Source organism: Cynara cardunculus, assembly GCF_001531365.2.
Source record: "Cynara cardunculus var. scolymus isolate 2C chromosome LG 1, CcrdV1, whole genome shotgun sequence".
Classification (NCBI taxonomy): domain Eukaryota; kingdom Viridiplantae; phylum Streptophyta; class Magnoliopsida; order Asterales; family Asteraceae; genus Cynara; species Cynara cardunculus.
The window spans coordinates 8,382,724-8,407,084 of NC_037528.1; the positions used below are offsets into that span (position 1 = coordinate 8,382,724).

The window sequence follows — 24,361 nt, forward strand, 5'->3', positions numbered from 1 at the left end:
GGTTTTTAATTTTTCATATTCAGGAATAAAATTTTATTTAAGTCTTAAATTTGCAAAAATATCTTCAATCTTTTTTTTTTCATTTAATGATTTTAAATTTGACATTGAACTAAAAAAAAGTAATTATATTATTTTTCCTATTTTCTATGACAATTTAATTCTTTTTTTTATTTCACACATTTTTCATTAATTATGGATTGTATGAAAAGGAGAAGAATTGTGAAAAGAATTGTGTGAAAAAAGGAGATAAGATGAGAAGTGTAAGAAGAGATTTGAACCTTTGATCATCTTTAATATCAAATTCACCCATAAATCGTGTTTAATACGAGGATTGATCCGGTGCATTTCATCCTAACGTGCATTTATAATACACATATAAACATGGTAACCCTCAGATAATACACATATATAAATACCATTTATATTAGGATTACTTTTACTATAACTATACCAAATAATGTAAAAACCCAAAATATTCAAAAATCAAGTTGTCTTGTGATTAAAATGTGACAATTTTACCACATTACCCTTCTATATGACGTTTAGAACTCGAACCCGAACCCCCCGACACCATATTTGCGGCCTCGCCGTGTGAGAATCTTTGCAACTGTATCATTTTTGCGTAACACCCATCCGGGTGGTTCTTCAACAGATGCGAATGTGATCCTTGTTCGGCCACCTTCCCGTCATCGATCACCGCAATCACATGAGCATTGCGTATCGTCGATAGCCTATGTGCAACGACAACCGTCGTTTTCCCCGAGCAGATACGCTCGAGAGCCTCTTGAATGCACTTCTCCGACTCTGCGTCAAGTGCACTTGTGGCTTCGTCTAGTAGCATCACCTCGGCTTTTCTCAAAAACGCCCTTGCGATGGCCACACGTTGTTTTTGCCCTCCGGAGAGCTGCACGCCTCTTTCCCCTACGAACGTTTTGTATCCGTCTGGTAATGAGGATATGAACTTGTGAGCGTTTGCGAGGGTGGCGGCTTCCGTGATCTCGGCCTCGGTTGCCGACTCGTGTCCGTACGCGATGTTTTCATAGATTGTGGTGGCGAAGAGGCACGGTTCTTGTGGGACCACGGCGATGTGGCGGCGTAGTGACTTTAGGTTGTATTTCCGGATATCTTTTCCATCGATTATCACACGTCCGGATGATGGCTCATAGAATCTTTGTATCAGTGCGATCACCGAGCTTTTCCCGCAACCGCTTGGGCCCACCAGGGCAAGAGTCTTTCCGGCTCGAGCTCGTAGACAGATGTCACGGAAAACCGGGATGTCAGGACGAGACGGGTAAGAAAAGTCGATGTGCTTGAGTTCCACTTCACCGCGGAGACGGTCAGGGACAGGAATCGCGTCGAGCTCATCGGGCTCGATCTCGGTTTTCCGGTCAAGAAGATCGAACACCGACTTCATTGCTCGGCCGCCCTTGATGAAATCGGGAGCAAGAGTTAGGGTCTCGGCTGCACCATTTGCTGAGACCATGAGAACCATGAACACCCGAATCGTCTTCGAGAAGTCGGAGATACCGTGCTTAACTAGCCATGAAGCATACCAAAGTCCAACGGCATATGAAGCATAGAGCAAAAATTGAGCCACCCCGAACCCGCTCCCAGCGATCTGACCCTTCCAGAAGCATCTACGAAGCGGCTTCTGGAGACTCAACGTAAAAAGGTTCACGATCTTTGCCTCCGAGTTGAAAGCGGCCACCGTTCTCATATTGGCCACGGCCTCCCCTGCTAACTGTGTCGCTTTTGCATGAGCACCTTCCAAGTCGCCGGAAAATCCTTGCATGAACATTTTCTGTCGAAAAACACACACAATATTAAACTGCAAGCAGCAAAAACTCAGCAGGCCGGTGGCCGGGTTGCCAGTCGGCAAATACCAAAAACAACGACGACAATAGCATACAGACCTGCAAAACAGTGGCTGCAACCACCAACGGGAAAACAGCGACAAGAACAAGCGCCAACCGCCACTGTAGAACAAAACCGGCTGTGCAGGCCACCAACATGAGGGCGGAGTTCTGCATAATCACCGAAATCCGATCCCCAATCGCTGACCGAACATTATTAGCATCTAGAGACAACCGAGCTGCAATTCTCGAGCTCTCATTCTCCTCCTGATCGAACCATGCCATCTCATTCTTCAAAACTGCCGCCAGCATTTTCTCTCGAACCCGTTTGGTCAAGTTTTCTCCCACCACATCCCAGAAAAAGTGCTGCAAAGTGTTGAAAATGAGCGCAGCCGATGAGACCCCGATCAACAGATAACAATATTTCCCGATTTCTCTGATCATGTAGGCATGGTCTTGGTTGTAGTACACACTGAGAACCGCACTAAGAACATAAGCGAAAAACGCGCTGAGCGACCCACAAACCACCGATCCTACAGAGCCAATCAAAGCATACGTCCATTCAGGCGAGTTCATTTTCGCAAGCCGCCAAAAGGAACTTGCTTGCTCCTTAAACGGAAGCTTTTCGTGACGGTAACTAGGGTATCCACCTTCAAGCGACAGACTGAAGTCCGATGTCGAGAAATCCGATAACCGCCTTGAGTATGGCGATCGGCCGTAAGACGAGTTCCGAGTGATTATCGGTGAACTCACTGAATTCCTCGCACTTGAAGGCCTAAAACACAAAGAAGAACCGTAAATAAACAAAAAAAATCAGAAGATCATTAAATTGGTATGAAAAATACCTGGCACTACTCTTTCTGGCATTATTCATGGCGGTTTCATGGGCAACTTCTTGCATCTTAATGAGCTTGGCGTAGGTACCGTTTTCGCCCTTTGCGATAAGATCATCGTGAGTTCCCATTTCCAAAACACCGCCCTGCTGCAGAACCACCACTAGATCCGCCTTCCGAATGGTGGAGAGACGGTGGGCGATCACCAGAGTCGTCCTCCCGATCATGAACCGATCCAAAGCCTCTTGAACCAGCTTCTCAGATTCAGAATCCAAAGCACTCGTCGCCTCATCCAAAAGCAAGATCGCCGGATTCTTCAGCATCGCCCTCGCTATGGCTATTCTCTGCTTCTGCCCACCGGAAAGTTGTAACCCCCTTTCCCCTACCTGCAATTTTTTTCCAAAACAGAATCTTTACAATAATTTTCCGGAATTAGTGTAAACAACAGAAATTAGATGAAATTTTTCTTTATTTAATTGTTTATCTGAGCATCTAATCTTGCATTATTTCCGTAATTTTTGTTGGTCAAAGGGGTTTCTGGTCAAACTAAATCTTTGATTTTGTTCTTGATTCTTGTTTACTTAAAACTTGATGGACGATTTTGATGTTGACTTTTTGGTCAACCATCATCCCCAGTTGTTTGTAGAATCAATCTGCACATGCACTGTTGACTCAAGAACCATGTTGGTATCATCTTCCATTAATGGATATCCTTAAAGAAAGCTTCACCTTCCCATATTTTGACTTTTTTGTAGGGTTTTTTTGTTGACCAAATGGGCCATTCATTCAATTCAGTAGAATGTAACAATGTAGCAACCAAAAAGCACTCAACTTTGACAAAAGAAACCAATCCATCATAATGTTCACCTTCTAGGCAAAGCGACCTTATTTTACCCCCCAACATACTCCACCCAAGTGAGCCCCACTAAAACAAAAAAAGAAAACTAGTAGGTCCTGCTGTAAAATGACCAAAATATCCTTACGATGCTAAAAAGACCACACTTTATGTTTGATGAAGTTACAAGATTTGTGTATCTTGATATATGGACATTGATGTTAAATATGTCTAAACGTACTAATAATAGACTGTTTATAGTGAGTAGTGGACTGACCTGAGTATCGTAGGCATCGGGTAATTTGATGATGAATGAATGAGCATTGGAAACACGAGCCGCTTCCTCGATCTCGACCATGGATGCGTCGGGTCGACCCAAAAGTATGTTTTCTTGAATGGTTGTAGCAAACAGTGCTGGCTCTTGGCTAACCAACCCAATCTGTTGCCTTAACCATCTCAATTTCAGTCCTTTAATGTCATGCCCATCAAGCATTACTTGTCCTACATAAAGCAACACAAAACCATTACTCCCATTGATATCTGTACATTATGTTTACAAAATAATGCCTAATATTCTGCCCTAAACACTAGGGCAAGCAAATCTGTCAGAGATATAAAAGAAGTGTCTAAAGGGACACATGGGTTGTACAGTAGGCCTAAAGATTTGTACATAGGTATGTTGGTTGAACTGAGTTATGAAGAGTCATTTTCATTTACCTGAAGTGGGATCATAAAATCTTTCAATGAGGGAAACCACTGTGCTTTTCCCAGAGCCACTGCTTCCGACCAGAGCAATGGTTTTTCCAGCAGGAACACTTAAAGTAAAATTATTGAGAATTTTAACATCTGGTCTTGAAGGGTATGAAAAGGTGACATTTTTGAGTTCCACAAGCCCCGAAACTGAGTCTAACTCCAAACCCGCTTCACCATTTCTGTCTATGCTTGGTTTGTGATCGATAATTCGAAAGATTTTCGCTGCAGCTACTCGGGCTTTTGCAAATGCAGACATACTTGGGGCAGATTGCCCTAAAGCTCTGTGTTTTAATATATAAAGAGAAGGTTGATCAGAAAAGGGTGAGTTTTTAAGAGAAAAAATGATGATTGTGGAGTATAGAGTGCTTACAATCCACCAATCATGACGGAGAACATGGTGGCAATGGCTAGTCCGCCATTGGTGTGATGGTGGCGAACAAGATAGCCTCCATACCATAGAAGAAGTGCGTAGCAACAAAAGACGGTGAAATATGTTGCTCCTAATCCAAATCCTTTAGAAAATCCACTTTTGTATCCAAGTTTTTGTGAGATCTTTAATGCGGAAGAATAGGCTTGTAATGCTCTTGATTCACCCACATATGCCAAAACGGTCCGAATTTGTACAATCGTCTGCATATTTGGAAAAATTAAGAAAATACTCAAATGGTAAAACACGGCTTTTTATTATACATAAACAATAGTTTCCTGAATTAAGCTCTAGTTCAACAACACCCAGATGGAGAAACAGATAAAGTTTTCATTTTTACTTAAGTTCTGCTCAAAATCAGGAGCAACCAGATAGAAAGAAAATGTTGAATTCACCTCAAAATCAGCAATCCCATAGAGGAAACAAGGAAAAATTATGTTGTTTGCTTGATTTAACAAAAGTTCATCACAATCCGGATAGAAAAAACGGATAAAAATTCGATTTTTGCTTGAATTTAGCTCAAACAGCAACACCCAAATAGAAAAACAGAGGAAAACCTGTTGATTTCTTTTCAAACAGGAAAAAAAGAGCAAATAAATGACTGATTTCTTGAATTTCAATAAAACTGGATGGCAGGCAGTTATACTTATACTGTAATTTAATCAAGCAATACCCAGATGATGAACAGTGATACTTTTGCTACTGGTTTTAAATCCTTGCTAAAAAGGGGGGGGGGGGGGGGGGGAGGGGAATAGAAAAGTTACAGCAAAAATCAAGATAATGACAAACACGGTAATTTGATGGAATCTCACCTGCTCAGCAATGTTTCCAGCTTCTGAAAGAGCTTCTTGACTTTTAGAAGAAAGTTTGGATAATGTGGTGGTGTGAATACCTCCAATTACTGCAATTAAAGGCACCACAGCTAGTGTTACCAGTGCCAATTGCCAAACTGCTGTAAATCCCACCAAAAATCCAGACACAAATGTTGCCATATAGTGTATAAAATTCCCCAGCTGCCATACGCACACAAACACCAAAAGTTATGGAAGCTATAAATCCCAAAAAGTAACAAAAAAGAAAAGAAAAAAAAGGACTCCAATTTATATACCTTCTCACTAATGGCATCTTGGACATTAACAGCATCTGTGTTGATAGCAAAGACAACATCTGAAGTTCTGACTTCAGTGTCAAAGAACTGAATGTCTTGGCTCAGTGCTGCTTCTAAGTATTTGATCCTCATTTTTGTTGATTGCCTCTCTCCTGTCCACATCCAACATGATATCTCTGCAAAAAAATAAAAAATACCCATGTCAATTTTTCATTCCTTTTCAAGAATCTTTAAGAAATAAACCCTAAATTCAGAAAAAAGTTTTGAGTTTTTCAGAGTTGAATGATCATACAGACCTGCCCATGAAGATGCCCATATTGCAGCTCCAACCACAAGAAAGTAGAATGCATACTACAAGACCCATGAAGAAAAGAAGATAAATTAAACAAAAAGAATCAAATCTTTTTGAAAAACGATTTGGTAAAAGAAGAAAGTTGATACCTTTAAGACTTCTTGAGACATTTTATCAATGTTATTGGCATTGGAACCAAATGAATTAACAAGATCAGCAAAAAATCTGAGGAAAATAGGCAAAGAACAGCCATGAACAAAAGCACCAATTGTTCCAATTCCCATCAATACGTAATCTAATCCATCTGCAAATCTAAACAACTCTCCAAACCCAACTGCCGGATTACTGCTGCCTTTCTCCTCCTTCTTCTTCTCTTTCTCTCCTCCACCATCGATTTTACTATTTTGCCCCTCAGCTTCCATTCCCAATCTTGTCTTTTGAGCTTCTCTGTCTTCTTCAGTGTGTGGGTCTGAGCTGAATGGTGGATTTAGATTTGGATTTGGATTTGGGTTTTCAGATACAAGTTCAAGACCTTGCATTTCAGACCATCTCCACTGCTCTGTGTCTCTCTTTATCTCCTCTTGGGATTCTTGTGATGGCATTTCTTTTATTTTACAATTCCCTCTCTCTCTCTCTCTCTCTCTCTCTCTCTCTCTCTCTCTCTCCTCACCTTTCTCTCTCTCTCTCTACATAGAATTAAAGACTTTGGAGTTCAGTTTTCTTTTCTTTTTGTTTCCTTATTTACTTTTACCCTTTTTAACACCTAAACAGACCTTTTAAAGCATAGTGTGCGAATAACTGGAGGGAGTGATTAACGGTAAATAAAGGGTCATTAATAAGTGTCTTGTCAAACATGTCTTAAATTCAATTCTGATTAAATAAAGGGTATCGTAAACAAACACTCTTTAGCTCAAAAATCATTAACTCTTGTATGTAAAAGAAATGTCTTATTTTAAACAATATCAAAGGAAATCTGTAAAAATAGATTTTAAAGATTCATTAAACGTTCACACATCTTTAAAGTTAATTATTAGTTTATTGTAACTTTTTATTGTTGTAATAGGTTTAATTAATAAAAGTTACAGTGAAAAGTATATTAATCCCACAAAGAATTTGGAAGAAGTTCTTTAAATTCTCGTTTTTACTCACATAAACAATTCACTCCATAATCTGATAGATCTTTTGAAGAACTGATTAATCGGACGAGAATAAAGATAGAGTCCCGTTCTACATGTCAATATCGGCAACAATGAAATTTATAGTAAGAGGAAAATCCACGCTGATATGACAATAAAAAGTGGCATTTTGAGGTTTTTTAAAGTCACTCTATAACAGATGTTGATATAAATTTATTGTTTTACATTTTCACAAATAAAAAAGAACTAAAATTTTATGACATTTTAAGAGTAAATAAATAGTAAAATATTATTATATACTTGCAAGGTGTTAACTTATTGAATAACGTGTAAATATACGATTAAAATAGTAATTCAGATGATTTAATTGGTGTTTATATTTAATTTGAATTAAAAAATAAATTAATGGGAAAGTTACAAAAATAGTAAAAGTTAAAAGGGATGAATTGAATGCAAGATTGTGTAGAAGACTTGTGGTATTGGTAAAAACAAGAGTTGATGACGTAAGCAGACAGGAAACACTGTCAAAACTTTGAGTCTTGAGTTTCTTTGACCACAATCCCCTCCATTGACTTCACACTCTTAAATATATAATTTTATTTTTTTATATCTTAATTTTGTGATCATTATAATATTTGTAAAATTAATTCATCTAAAAATAATCGTCATTTTTTTTATTTTGAGTCGTTTCGGAAAATAAATTATTTTCTATTAAATTTGACCTATTTTCATTGGCATATGTCAATTATTATATATTAGGGTTGTTTATTAAACGTTTACCTGATAAATGCTTATTAGGTCACTTTACTTTATCGAATGAATATGATAAAGATTGTGAGTCTTTTCAGGTAAAACGATGACAAAAAACAGAGGATCTTATGGGATAAGTAAAAGTGACGACTCTTACCTAGTAAAAAGTTATCGGATAAAAATGTTGCATATGATTTCGTCTTAATATATTAACATTTTACCCAGTAAATTAAATAAAAAGGTTTTAACTATTACCCTTAAGTGCATATTGGGTAAACTTTAGCTAAACAACTCTTAGTAAGATTTGTAGTTGTGTTATAGATTCCATTGAATTCTATTGATATTGAGGTAGTGCTTTATGTCCCACATCAATGAGAAATAGAACTTTGAGTAACATACAAGTTTTAAACCATTAACTTCTAATGATTTTATTATTAATAACAATACTTTGTAGAATCATAATTACTGTCATTAGGATTGTAAATGAAGCCAACCGACACGAATGAAGGTTTGTACGTGTTCGTTCATTTAACTTAATTGAACATAAACGGTAAACGAACGAAAATTTTATATGTTCACTTAACATAACTGAACAAACAAGAACGTAACTTTTTTGTATTCTTGTTTGTTCATTAAGAAATTTTTTTTGTTAGTTTTTGTTTATTAAGATGCTAAACGAACAAAAGGATATAAGTAAACATAAATAAAAGACAACTACTACTACGATAAATTTAGGGGGATCAAATAAAAATGGAATTCTAAAACACTTAAATTTAATGATTGATTATACATATTAAGTCATAATATATAAATATATTTTTATATGTAAATAAACGTAAACGAACATAAATAACGTAAACGAACAAACATAAATGAACGAACAACACAGTGTTCATATTCGTTCATTTAACTAAACGAACAAAAAACTGTTTATCCGTGTTCGTTTGTTTATTTAAATAAACGAACTTTTCACCGGACATACGAATCATTCGCTGAAGTTGTCATATACAAAAAAAAAACCTATAGCAAATTAGTAGGATTAGGTTGTACAACTTAACAAATAGTACTGTGAATAACGTTATGACAAAGTATTACAACGTAATAAGAATATCTCTAATAGATTTTAAAAAAATTAAAATAGAAAATCAAATTAAAATCCCTTAAAAAAATTAAATTCAATACTAACAGTTTCTTCCATTTTTTGAGATCATAACATTAATTATATTATTAAAATTATTTATATGTTTAATAAAATATTGTATATTTCTTTTAATTTAATTTCAACACTATTTATTGATGGAATATTTCTTTTAATTTAATTTCAACACTATTTAATTTTAGAAGCAGATGGAGTAAGGAAAAAACAATTTAAGTACATAAAGAAAATATTAAAAATACTTGAAATTTAATGTGGCATGCAGTTTATTGACTCTGTCTTTGTTGTACCTCTTGTCCTGGATGTTAATAATATATTAATATTTACATATATTAATTTAGTAAAATAAATAAAATAATAAGACGAGCCACATCTATTTTCAATTGCAGAATTCTTTTTTTTTTAATTAATTGGTTTTATATTGCATAAACAATCTTTATGTATTTCCATACAAAAAGTATAAAATTAAATTCACTCAATTAAAAAAGTGATTCTAATAACATTAATATCTTTTAATCAAATGGTGTTATATAAAAGTTTATTAGGGGTTCGTTTATTAAACACTTATCGAATAAGTCCTTACTGGATAAACACTTATTTATATCACTTATTTTACCAATTGAGCATGATAAGGACCAAGAATATTGTCAAGTAAAACATATAACAAGGACCGAGAGCCTTACCTAGTATGTTGGAGAAAAGACTCTTACCCGTTAAGAACTTGCTAGGCTTAAGACGCTTGCAAACAATCTATTTTGATTGTTGGGAATGATGCACGGATAAGGTAAGTGAGTGTAATTTCTCTTGCCGGTAATCGCTTACCCTCGTTTTGGGGGTAAGAAACCGCGAATACAATTACATGAAAATCTACTAAGGAATAATTAATCAAATTGTACGTGTTACATGAAAATCTTATCAGAAACCCGCATTTGATGTGAACACGTTATGAGTACATGGAAATTTACAAAAAAGAAAAAAAAATACCAATTAATCATTTGTGTATAACAACTAAAAATTTGAACCACAAAAGTGGTGTCTGATTAGTTTAAGCTTAGCTCTAAAGGTCAAATGTATTAAGATGTTTCAGGTTCAAATCCAGGAGAAATAAAAATCCTCTTGTGGCTACGGAGGTTCAAATGCGGTGACTCTAGGCTATCTGTAAAGCAGGTGGTCGTTCTGCGATTAGTCGGCTCGCATAACGGGTTGAATATCCAAGTTAATAAAAAAAATTAATAAATATTATATCGAATAAGCATTTTGAGTACATTTTCATGAAAATATTTAATATAATATGCAAAATATAGGGAATACTTTTATAAAAAATACTTTTTATTATCTTCATAAATAAATAAAAAATATTTTTTAACAACCACAAATATATAAATATAAAATAAGTCAACAATAATAAATGATGATCAGTATTATAGATAACTTGGGTATCACATCTTCAATACTTTTCTATATGTAATATAATTACATACATAATGAATTAAATTTCAATAACTATTTATATAAATTACATATTAATTTTAATATATTTAGGCTATGTTTGGCAAATTAGCTGATAAACTATTAAAACAATACTTCAAGTAGCGTTTCAATAAGCTTATTTTTGTCAAAAATGCCTTATTATTTCCGACATCTATATTTTTTTCACAGAAGATACAAAACCAATCAAAATGTCTCAATATTCAACCTACCGGTTCTTCAGCGAAGGATCATGTGAGAAGAAAAGTTAAAATGAAAAGCGTAAGAAGGGATCTACACCCTTGATCACCTTTAGTCTCAAATTCACTCATTAATCGCGCTTGATACATGGATTGATCCGATGCATCTCATCCCGATGCACCTCATCCTGATCTATATCCAAATGTGGAGATCTTTTCTTACGCTTCTCACCTTAACTCTAATTCTCATCGAAACCCAACCCCCGATCCTTAACCTAACCTATTTAAATTATGATTCGTTTTAAATGGAAAAGAAACACTTATTTGATTCATTTCCCGTCTTAATTAGTTCATTATTCGGTCGAATTAAACGTTATAGAATGTTAATTATTATAGTAATATTTATATTTGTTGAAGTCAAAAGCAAAGACAACATGAACAATGGCTTTGCTTTATTAGTCAATGAAATCAGGTCTAAAAAATATTAAAGGTGGATAGATAGTCGGTGGTTTTACTATATAATAAAAACCATTATAAAAAAAAGTATCAAAATTATGTTTTAATATATGTATTTTTAGATAGTCTTGCACATAAAATACATGCTTTTGGAGCATGTTCGACAGTTGGTCGTCTACTCGTCTCCAACCAATATATTAACAATCAAATTTATTGATCATATTTTTTCAACTAGTACCAGCTGAGTCGTTTGACAATAATTATATGTTAGAAATTCAGTTTGACAATAATTAGCTTTGCAAGCCATGTCAATGTCCATTTTTTGATTTTTCTTTAATAATTTAAATAAACTATAATTTTATATAAAACATATATTTTATGAATTAGTAATACTAATTTATTTTTTTAAATAAATTAATTATTCTTATTTAATATATATATATATATATATTATTTTTTAAATACAATATAATATTGATAAAATTACATATAATCTAATATATAAAATTACATATAATGTAATCCAATAAGCATGTCTATATTTTAATTAACATAGAATTAAAAAAAATTATGTATCATGTATTTATTAAAAACAATTAGAATGCATATAATAATTTATAAAGTAATTAATAAATGTTGTAGTGGGGACCATCTTTAAAAATGCAAGTGAATTATATTAGTATACATGGTAATTGCAAAAACTGATATGATACAATTGAAAACACAAGTGAATTGCATGGATGTGGATGGTATGTTAATTTGAAAACTATTGAGTTAATATATTGTTTTTGAGACGTTACGTCACAAATCCCTCCATTTAAATCAGTGAAATTCATGTCATGCCTAATATTTTAATTATTTATCAGTAATTAGTTATTCATCTCACACTAATTTAATCAAATCTATAGCTTTCAACATGTAGCTCAGTTGTTAAAAGGGTGAGACGATTTTTCCTAAATAAAAGACAGATCTCAAGTTTGACCCCCCCCCCCTCTTACGGCTAATCTCAGTCACTTATATACATATTCCGTATTATACCAGTTAAAGTTGTCGATAATCAACTTGTTATCGAAAATTTAACGAGATGCACCGATCGTCTATTTTTTTATTTAAAATTGGAGATAATAACCCATTTTTATTCTGAATTTATTTAAAAAGTTAGGTGGATTAAGTAGATATAATATAAACGACCACATGCAATGCAGAAGTTTGATATAAAAAAAAAACTCCACTCAAATAAAAATGGGTGGAGCATGTGATGTTCAATTATGCCAAAGCATTGTCTTGCTTGTGGTTAAGTGTGCCAAATATTCCACTTTTATTAATTATTGAAAAATCCATTTAATTATGAAATCTTTGTAAAAAAGTAAGATGATGCTTTTGGTAATTATTTTAAAAGCAACCCCAATATTCCATTGTATTTATTATAATTTTTTAGGACAAAAAGCACATATTTTTGTCTTATTATTATTTACAATAATTATATGTTTTGTGACAATGTGGAATTTGAAAACCTTACTTTTATTTTTAAACGATATGTATGAATTAACATTTAAAGACAATCTTTGACGGTTAAAGTGGTATGATATTGAGGGACCGTTTACCTAAATGTTTACTTGGTAAATGTTTATCGTTAGGAGTCAGTACTATAATTTATTTTACCGGGTAAATTGTAGTACATCAAAATGTATTTATGCAACAATTTACATGGTAAGCGCTTACCCGAGTAAGAGTCGTCACTCTCACTTACCGGGTAAGACTTTTCATCCTTATCATTGCTCTTACCGGGTAAGATTCTTGTCTCTTGTTATGTTCGTTTGGTGAGGAAAATTGCTCAGTAAGTACTTACTGGGTAAACGTTTAATAAACGGCTCCTAAGTTCGTCTGTAAAAAATTACTGGAGGGTTAGTTTAACTGTTAGTCTTAGGGTTCCATGAAATTAACCATAATATGCACAAGTTGTAATGAATACATGTGGTTTAAAAAATATTCAGGGTGCATTTGGTATACTAAACATGCCAAAATATGGATCGTTGTTCTATGTTTGATAGGACTTTTATGTGGAACAGACTTATATTTTACCAATATTATTTCAAAATAAAACATAATTCTATTCTAAAAATTAAACATGCCTCCTTTTTCTTACATTTTAATCATTCTTTAAATTTTATTTATTATTTTTTATGTTTTTTAAACTTTCATTTTAATGTGCTCAAGATATTATTTTTATACGGTTTCTATACTTTAATTAATTGATGTAATTTATTATAATTAATAATAAAAGAATAGTGTAGAAAAAGAATAAAATAAAAATTGGAAACTTTAAAAACATTTTATTTTGGTGTCATTTTAATTGTTTTGACAAAAACTTTCTAATGATATATTTTATTATAATTTAATAAATTACATAAATTAATCAAAGTATATAAACAACTCATTAGGTATAAACTGGTCATTTTACATGTTCTGTTATGTCCAGTTTTGTCTTACCAAACATTGAACTACTATACTGTCATGTCCTATTATATTTTGTCATGCCATTCTCGGCATCTTCGTTGTTGCCCCTCTTCTCAAAACCGTTCGAGAGTAAGAAGGAAGGAGGCTAACCCCCAAGAATGCTCCACACCTAGGTTCTTTTGTCTTTTTAGACTACTGAGTTGTTGCATAACCTTGATCGATGAAAGACTTTTCGAGTCGAACTATTTTGCCATATCCTGTTTGGACATCGAACGTATCCTTAAAAGAGATTTGTATGAAACCTCGATGATATAAATTTAATAACTTTATTTATTACCAATCATCAATTAATAGAAGTCAAAATAACCAACTTTGATCTAAAATTAAAAATAATTTGACGCGATTTATAATAACTTCTAAATTATTAATTTTGAAATTGATACAATCTTCAAGTTCCACTTTTTTTATAATCAGAGTATTTCAGTATTTGGTTATCAAATGTAGGTATAAATTTGATGTCGTATACGTTCCAATGATTAGAAGAATAACATAACCGGTAACAAATAATAATAATATTGATAATAAGAGAAAATTACATTAAAAATTAGGGATGTTTTCGGTGCGGTTTAAATATTCTAATCCCCCAAACCACAACCAAACGTCTAAATCGTATTGAATTGAATTCCACACATTTCACCATTCATGGATCTGGTCATTCCATTACAATTGAGAAGGAATTCCATTACATTCCATCTCATTTTCTCAAAAAAGACAAAATTGTCCCCATATTCCCATGACTTATACGACCTCCATTTGAACCACGCTGACTACCACCGATCTGAACCATATGTGACTACCACTTATATGAACCACCGGTCTAAACCTCTGCCAACAACCATGAACCTATACCACCATCGACCATGAATCTTAACCGCCACCACCGACCACCACGAATCTTAACCGCCACCACTGACCACTGACCACCGATATAGACCACCATTCTAAACCACTGATATGAATCACTGCCGACCACCACCAATCTGAACCACCTTTCTGAACCACAACTGACACCATCGTTATAAAGGGGTATTTTGTTCATTTATCATTTATTATTCCAATTCCAAAGTTTCATTCTACCAACCAAACAGACATATTCCAAATCTTTTAACAAATTTCTTTCCAATTCATTTCAACCAAACTTGGAGTCAAATTCATTCCAAACTCTTTAAAATCAAATTCAATTGATAGATTCCACTAATTCAAAAAACATTTTACGAACCAAACATCCCCTAAATATATATATATATATATATATATATATGTGTGTGTGTGTGTGTGTATGTATGTATACATAAAAAATAAAAATCCAATGAAATAACATTTTTATTTTATTGCAATTTTCCCTAATAATGATAACAACGAGAGGGTTCGAACTTGGCCTGTTCAAAGTAGGGTGTGGAGAAAATCAACCGATCCAATTAGAAACCGACAGACCATAATTGGATATCCAATTGTAATTGGATCAGATCGGATTGAAAATTTCAACATCCAATTTGGACCGGTCGGTTCTCGAACCGAACCGAGCAGAACCGAACTAATCAACATCCAATTAATCATCCGATGATCATCCAGTTATCCATCCAATCATTATCCAACTATCATCCAATTAATTTGTTTTCAAATTGCTTAAATGAAAATTTGTTTTGTGTGAGATTTTGAATTTTTAACCTCCCTTGTGTTGCTTCTAACACATACTAAAAGTGATCAACTAATTTATTGGAGAATTAGATTGAATTAACACACTGAATGATTCCAATCTCATCGGATCATCCATTCCATATCCAATAAAAATATCAGACGGATGGAACCGAATCGATCCAATCATCCCTTGAATTGAATTAGATTGGTTCGACTCGATTCCCCTTATATCAAATGTATGTCAACCAATGAAAATGTTTACTTCGAATTTGGTATTTGAGTGGGATTTGTTGGGTGAACTAATCATATATTATGCTTTAATTTATTAATCACAATATATTTAAATAGTATTTTGTTGGATAAATTTTTGGAAAAAACATTTATTCTTCACTTAGTTTTTCCTTGGTTGGTATATCTTTGTCGTTAAAAATAAAAACATGCATAATTAATTTTAATAATAATAATATATTAAATACGTCAAGATAAAAACATGGTCCGTTTAAAAAATAATTAAAATAATAAGGGTTTTATTTTTGAATTATTATAGTCCTTTCATGCTTAATAATTAAATACAAAATTAAGGTTTAAACTATCATCAACTCTTAGCGTAAAAATTGTGTCAATTTCTATTTCTAACGTTGTCTAACTTTTTTTTTTTTGAGTTTAACACGATATGCATCCAAATTTGATGGATCATCGTTTACTATAATTGAATTAATCTATACCAAGATATTTGAAGTCAGTTAGTCAGGTCCTTTTATATTGTTATAAAAATGTATGTTATTTTAAGAGCATTGCAGCCCTTAAACCATTAGGGTGCGTTTGGTATGCAGACTACATGGGATAGGACGGGACAAAAAAAAATAGTCCTATGTTTGACATGCCATGGACAAAAAATACATGAGACAAGATGAGACTATTTTTAAATTTCATGGGACAAAACTTGGTGGTTTTTATTCCACCCAAAAAGGTGGAACAACATGAGACTAAATATGATTTGACTATATTACCCTTGTTTCAAATTGGAAAACCTAATTAGCACAGCTCCTTCACCTCGTCTCTTCCATCATCATCTCTTCCACAGCCTTTTCACATCGCCTCCTCCACATCGGCTCTTCCACCCGGCTTCTTCCACCGGCCTCCATCGCCTCCTCTGCAATCGGTATGATTTCTTGATTTCTCCCTCTCGTTTTTTTGCTGCGCACGATTTTGCTTTGTTTTTGTTTATCGCCTCCTCTGCAATCGTTTCTTTGTTTATCGCCTCCTCTGCAATCGTTTCTTTGTTTATCGCCTCCTCTGCAAACTGGGGTGATGTTATTATGATGTTTTTGTTATAATGAAATGTCATAAGATAAATTTGGTTCTAATGCAACTCAATTTGGGTAGATGAAACATAAGCATAAGCTTCTTGTCTTCATTTCTTGGCACAACATTCCTGTCATAAGTTGCAATTGGTTCTAATGCAACTCAATTTTTAACTAATAGATATGTCTGGAATGATCAGATAAGCGTAAGCATTCCCAAGTGGTAAACCCTACAGAATTTAGGGGTAATATGGTCATTTTAACAGTTTTGTCCTGTCCTGTCCTAGTCGTACCAAACATGAGACAGACAATTAGTCCAGTCCCGTCCCGTCCTGTCCTATCTCGTCCCGTCCAGTCCAGTTCAGTTTGCGTACCAAACACTACCTAAAGGGATTATTTACTAAAGGCTTACCCGGTAAGTGCTTATTGGACAATTTTTTTCACCGGATTAACATAGCAAGGGCTAAGAATCTTACTTGGTAAGAACGACGATAAGGACGAAGAATCTTACCCGGTAAGTGAGAGTGACGACTCTTACCGTGGTAAACACTTACCGGGTAAATTTTTGCATATGATATTGTTTTGATGTACTACAATCGTATCTGATAAAAATAAATTATTATGTCGATTCCTAATGATAAACACTTACCAAGTAAACATTTGAGTAAACAGCACCTAAGTCACACAAGTCTCAAAAGGATAAAATTAATAGACGGCCCCATGACTTTTTCTAACAGTTTAGTTTCTATGCAGGAATGACTTATAACTCATGATAATATTTTTATATTGAATTTTAAAAAATAAAATAATAAATTAACATGTAATTTTAAGAAAACCCTTTTACTAATAATTAAATACTTAAAATATCCATAAAATGAAGAAATGATACAAATCAAATTTGATATTACAAATATTTTGTAATTGGTATGAATAAATCTAAAGATTTCGTTTGAAAAAGTAAAAAAAATGGTATTTTTAAATTCTTCAAGATTAATAAATTTTGTATATTATATTTTGAGATTGGTTATCAAAATAGATATAAAATTAAAGATAATAAAGTGATCGTTTATTTAGTATATTTTTGTTATATTTAACCTATTTTCCGTTCAAAAATTTGGGGAAAATATGTTTATCTTTTTAAAAAGGTGGTTATAACCATTTTTTAAATCATCTCAATCTAACAGTTTGAATAGGTTATTTGAATATTTTATTTTTCAGAGTTCTCTCTTGATATTAACCCAATGTATGGATGTGTGTGTATATATATATAGAGGAGTGATCAAATAAAAACCGCCCTCATTTGTGTAAACCGTGCAAACCACCTTCATCCGTCGATTTCATTGTTTAATCTTATGAAATTTTTTCATGAAATTGTTTAATCTTGTGAAATTGTTTCATATAATACTTTTTTTGATCAAGTTGTTTCATATATGGTTGTGAAATTGTTTCATATAATACTTAATGAAACTGTTTCATGTATTTCTCTAAAAAATTAAAATAATGAAGATGTTAATATCTATGATTAATACCCTCCACAATAAAAATGATTAATCAACCTCTCATAATTACAAAAAAAATGAACAAAATGAAAAATTATGATTGGTTGAATGAGGTTTGCACGGTTTGTACAAATTGAGTGGTTTGCATTTGATCGCTCCCCTATATATATATATATGTATATGGACTAATCAAATGAGAATTGTTTTGTTTTTGGTGATCGTGAGATCCAATCTCAATCACAAATCAAAGGTTAAATTAGGAAATTAATAAATTTGGTCATTTTAACTTAAAATATTAATTAAGAGCATTTTAGAAATTTTATAAATATTCTCTCTTATCTCTCCTCTTTCCTCTCTCCGGCGAACCTTATTCCGATGAACCTTATGTGAACACAAGATACACACTGTGATACCTACAAACGATATTCACTGTGATACTCATATATATATATATATATATATATATATATATATATACACACAAGATACACAATATGGCACCCTTTGTAAAACAATGAAAATAACGAAAATGCACACTATGATACATTTCATAAAACAAAGAAAATATATTGTGATACACGTAAAACATTGTGAACGTTATCACTATGATATACTTTGATTTACAAACGTCTTTAAAATACGATGTATATTAGCTAATTGATATAGTAGGTAACTAATTTTAATTAAATATTTCTTTCTAAAAAAATTTAATTAAATATTTTGATTAGTTGTCAAAAGTAAAATCACTATATCACCCTTTTAGTTTATTTAAAAAATATCCTTAAATATCTCAAAAAAGTGGTTCATATTAGATTTCACGGTTACCACAAACTAATCAGTTCTTTCTTGAATAATCACACATACACACACATATTAAAGTCCCTTTAGGAACCTAAAATATACTAGGAACCTAGGGAACCATATGAATAACACGTCCACAACATGTACATGTTAATGAATGTACGTATTTACTTATGAACATTGTTTACTTTTTTCAAAACAATAGGTAATCTCTACATACCTAATTTGCATCACGTGTATGTGGTAATCTGGTTCACATATGAACTCAATACTTTTTTAAATGTTGAAACAAGATGGTTTACTTATGAACAAGTGTTTACTCATGTATATAACCGACAATTAATTTGCATAATTAAGAAATGTTACCGACAATTAATTTGAACAATTAAGAAATGTAACTGACAATTAATTTGCATTACAAAAAGATCAAATAAATAAATACATGTTTACCCTCGTTAAATAAATTCATCATGTGCATCAACCCAAAGTGTATCTTTTTCTTATTGGTTCATTGAAGTTTGTAAAGTTAACATCATTTAACTGGTTAGCAAAATATCTTATATATGTAAGTTCAAACGAGAACGCTAACTATTTAAGAAAACAAAAAAAATGTCGTTAATGTACAAAATCATATATGATTCACGTTTAAAATCATACATGACTCACTGTGATTTAGTCGCGCCAAAAGTTCACCGCTTCCATTTTTTTAGCGTTAATGTAAAATCACATGTGATTTTGTACATTAACGATTTTTTTTGTTTTCTTAAATAGTTAACATTTTTGTTTGAACCTCTCTCTCTATATATAATTTTGACCTATATCTATACTATATTATAAAGCATTTGACGAATCTCTTAAAAACCATTTTTTATGCATAAAGTACTGTTATTGATGCATGTTACTTAAAACTTAAGAGTACAAGTAGATTGTACGTAAGTACAACTTATTAAAGCTTCATGTCTGAATTCGTGTAACTAGCTGCAGATAAACATAATCAAATAGAGGATAAATATCTCATTTGAAATATAAAAAATCTAAAATATAATTAGGATAATCATTGAGTTCTAAGAGAATACTTAATTATTGTATTTATAAAAAGTTATATTATTAAATCAAAAATAAATTACTTCATTATTAAACTTAAATTAAAATTATAACAAACAAACTTAATTTAAATAAATTCAAAAATAAAATCATTATCATTTTCTTAAAAACACATAAAATCGTATTATAACATTGATATAGACAATGAATAAACTAAAACAATAAAATTGAGATATATCTCGCTGCATTACATGAGTATCCTTCTAGTAAAGACAAATACATATGGTCCAAAAAATAGTTTATGAAATATTTATTTTCGCACATTGTGGTCGGTTTAAAGCATGTAGAAATAATTAAAGAAAACTAAAGTATTTCGATAAAGGAATCCGAACTAGTTGGAATCCATTCCTCACGAGTCGAAGAAAATTTTCCTTTAAATATAAAACCACACACTTTTGGAACAACATTGGTTTTTTAAACCAGTGGTGTCTGATTGGTTTGAGGTAGACTCTAAATATAAAAAATAACAAGAGGTTCTAGGTTCAAATATAAGGAGAAATAAAAATCCCCTTGTAGCCACGGAAATTAGTCGGCTCACATAGCGGGTTGGATATCCAGGTTAATAAAAAAAAACATTGGTTTTTTATTTTCCCTCTAATATATATCACGCAACACCATTCAAAACTCGTGACATCATATTTGATTTTTTAGATGAGTTCTTTTTCCTTATATCTCGTTAAACTTTCATAGCAAACCACAAAATCGTTGCATGGATTTTATTTGGGGGTTACCAACAACATCCACTATGGTTTTTAGCTGATTCCGGAGGTTATTTGGTCAACGTGTTATTTTGAACTTAGGGACGTTGTAATTGAAGGTATGTGAAAGTTTGTGAATATGATTACGTAACTAAAAGTGAATATCAAGGTTCGCATTAAACTCCCTTTTTGTAGATGTTAGATCAAAAGGCACGGGCTGTGGCACGAAGAGGTTGGTCCAAATGCGTGATGCCTAACACGCAAGCCCCCACGTCGTGTCTCGATCACGAGAACGTCGCTCGTTCTCCGCACGTCGTGCTCGTTCCCCGCACACGGGGCACCCGTTCCCGCAAGTCGTGCCCACCGTTGCCCGTGCATCGGCTAAACTGTGTGCCTATTTCAAAAAAAAAAATTAACTTATCAAAATTCTCAGATTGTTCACTCTTTTTCTCGAAAATGAGATTTCTTAGGATTCATAACCTAAAATAAAAAAATTGATTATTGTTTAATACATATGAAAAATAATGTTATAACAAAATAAAGGGTTCGGGTATGGCGATTGTAAGACTTGGTCCCTTCCCATGTGAAGATGGACTTTAGGGTAGGGGCTCTATTTTGGCCTCATTTTATGTGGCATTTATTTTTAAAAAATTAAATATTTATTAAATAGTTAAAAGAATATTGTAATAACTATATATTAAATGTATAAAATATTGGACGGAGTTGAGTTACGGTGAGAATAGAAGTTATGGCGGGAAGGTTAAGAAGAGATTTTCGTTTTTGAATCAATCCTAATTGAAAATCAGCATTCATGAGATGCACCAGATCAATTACGTTGTAAAACGCAATCCATGGTTGAACATGAGATTGAAAGTGATCAAGGGTAGAGATCAATTTTTACGGCTTTTCAACTTAACTCTTTTTCTCGTACAATCATTCGTCATATTCCACAAGTACATGAACACATTAACTCTTGAAATCAAAATAGAAGGTGGGGGGAAGCGTATGCGTGATTGATTCCCCAAAAAATTGCCAAATCTGCAATATGAAGCCACAAATAAAAATCCATTTGTAACCGCAATGATTAAGACATCAAAAACATTAAGTTATGTTTTTGACTTTGAGGAGAAAATAAATAAATAAATAAATAAATAAATAAATAATAATAATAATAATAATAATTTTTTATGTTCTTAAACATGAGAGAAAATGTCATCTTTAATAATATATATTTTTAAAATATATCAACTAGAACGAAAGATTGGGTAATTTTACTAACTTTTTGAAAATGTTTTAATTTCTTTTCCTCCCACATTTGGGAGGAAAATTATCATTATTTTCTTTCTTTTTCTTTTCATTTCTCTCCTAAAAAAGTTTAAAAACCACGAGTTTTTTTTTTACTTTCCTCCCATTTGCTTTCCTTTGTATTTTTTTTTCCCGAGAACACAACGTAAGGAAAACGAGACGAATGAAGCGTAAATCAAGCCCTTAGGTTTCGATGTTTCATCGATGTCAAGCAACGACCAAGTTAAGTTTTATACGTTTAAGCCTTAATTAGCTGTTTATTAATGTCTGAGGATTGTATAATAAGTCGATTGGTGGGGTTTGGGGACTGCATCAGTGGCCTAACGGCTGCTGATGAAAATAAACTTTGATAAGAATCCACTGTTATTTGATGTAAAAGTGGTATAATATAGAATAAGTAGTTAGTAGAATTGATAAACCAAAATAAACAAAAACAGATTGAAATCGTAACATTGATGAAGCAAAGACGAAGGTTTCTAGTTATTATTAAAAAGAATTATTGTTTAATAATACAATTAATTGACATGATAAAAAAGTAAAAGTAATTATATAATTACAAGGTGTAGAACAAGTGCAAGTATGAATGCCTCAAAAGTTGACCTTCAAAGTGCATAAGACAAAAAGGGTTTGCATGCTACCTATTAACTAATATGCTCCCTTTCCATTTAAATAAGCTATAATATTTTATTTAACACATAAATTATTGATTAAAACAAAATAACTTTTTTTTAGTAAAGAGCTTATAGATAAAAAAAAAATCAAAGTCATGGTTAAGTTCTAATTCTAACATATAAAAATGAGTAAAAAGTGCCATAATTTTTGGTAAATAAGAAAACAGTGAAGGATCATGTGAGAAGAAGAGTTAAGCTGTGAAGAGTAAGAAGAGATTTGGACTTTTGTTCATCTTTAATCTCAATTTCATCTATGAATCGTGCTCGGTACATGAATCGATCTGGTGTATCTCGATGCATCTCATTCTAATGTACATACAAGGGTAAAGATCATTTCTTTCGCTTCTTACTTTAACCATCTTTCTGACCGACCCAACTCATAAGAAAACATTATATGTTTTGATATATAATTTTTAATTTTAAAAATATTGTTGATAAAGGTGGAGGGAGAGAGTTAGGTTTTCATGTGTGCGTGGTTAGTGATAATATGAATGCCTTTTATACATGGGATACCACTTTCATTGTTTTTGGCCTCCAACACTTTCTATAAAAAATTTATTTATATAGTTATTCAAAATAATATATGTTTTTATTAAATAATAGTTATTCCAAAAACTGTTTAGTTCCCATTTGGTTTGCAGAAATGTAATGGCTATGGGGGGATTTGGATTTTAAATCCGTTCCAATCTCATGTTTGATTTGTTGGATTGTTCGTATTTGAGATCTTACAAACATAGGATTTTGAAATCCTTAGGGGATATTCGGGATTTCATTGGATTTCGTAAGGTTGTAAGAAATAAGGTTTTGGAAAATGTTAAAAACATTTATTTTGTAACAATCGATTAATAAAAATGTAATTTAATTATTTTAATAACTATTTATATTTTTTTATAAATTATTCATAAACAATGGAATCCAATTCCATTCAAATCTTACAAATCAAACACATCAATGATTTCAAATCCATTCCAATCCAAATTCTTACAAATCAAACAGACTATTAGTTTATAAATGTTAATAGTATCTTCAATAGATTATTTGAAATAGATAAATTTAGACTTTTGTTCTTTAGAGTATTCTAAATAATTTGATTTTGAAGGGATTGCAATGAAATGTTATCATGTGTGACCACATGTTTAGTTGTCAGATATTGAAATGAAATCTATTAAGAAATTTGAATCTATTTGTTTGGTTCATAGAATATAGTTTTAAAATTAAAATAAAATATTAGTAAATAATCAAAATATTCTTTTTTAAAAATCTTAATTTCTTTAAAAAATTAAAAATATTTTAATAAAATAATTATTTAATATATAAAACAATATAAAATATACAACCTAAATATAACCATAAATCAAACCACATTGACATAAAAATAGTTTCAAAATAATTAACTTTTATAAAATAATTTTTTAAAGATGAAAATAGCAACGGAGGCCGGGGAACATTGATGCAGAAAGCTTGTCCTTCTCAAACACGCCCTTTTATCATTTTTAAATATAAAAAATTGTTTTCTTTTTAAAAAAAATCATCATTATTTATCCATCGTTTACAATTT

At 32.1% G+C, this 24,361-nt stretch overlaps 1 protein-coding gene across 1 annotated transcript; it reads right to left on the reverse strand.

The window, feature by feature from the left end:
• Positions 1 to 458: 458 nt before the first annotated feature.
• Positions 459 to 6,703, reverse strand: LOC112523737 (ABC transporter B family member 1). The gene is made up of 10 exons (XM_025133417.1): positions 6,251 to 6,703; positions 6,106 to 6,160; positions 5,810 to 5,985; positions 5,514 to 5,714; positions 4,645 to 4,904; positions 4,239 to 4,555; positions 3,799 to 4,022; positions 2,699 to 3,072; positions 1,914 to 2,628; positions 459 to 1,801 (listed from the first exon to the last, which is right to left on the reverse strand). The coding sequence occupies exons 1-10, from the start codon at positions 6,701 to 6,703 to the stop codon at positions 524 to 526; spliced, it is 4,053 nt and encodes a 1,350-aa protein (XP_024989185.1). The 3' UTR covers positions 459 to 523.
• Positions 6,704 to 24,361: the final 17,658 nt, after the last annotated feature.

What these genes read in the sequence shown, in the direction of transcription:
- LOC112523737 (XM_025133417.1), bottom strand. Translation starts at nt 6,703, where the DNA reads ATGCCATCACAAGAATCCCAAGAGGAGATAAAGAGAGACACAGAGCAG. An exon ending in ATGGGCATCTTCATGGGCAG is followed by an intron (nt 5,986 to 6,105) that starts GTCTGTATGATC and finishes ATTTTTTTGCAG; the next exon opens with AGATATCATGTTGGATGTGG. An exon ending in AAGATGCCATTAGTGAGAAG is followed by an intron (nt 5,715 to 5,809) that starts GTATATAAATTG and finishes TGCGTATGGCAG; the next exon opens with CTGGGGAATTTTATACACTA.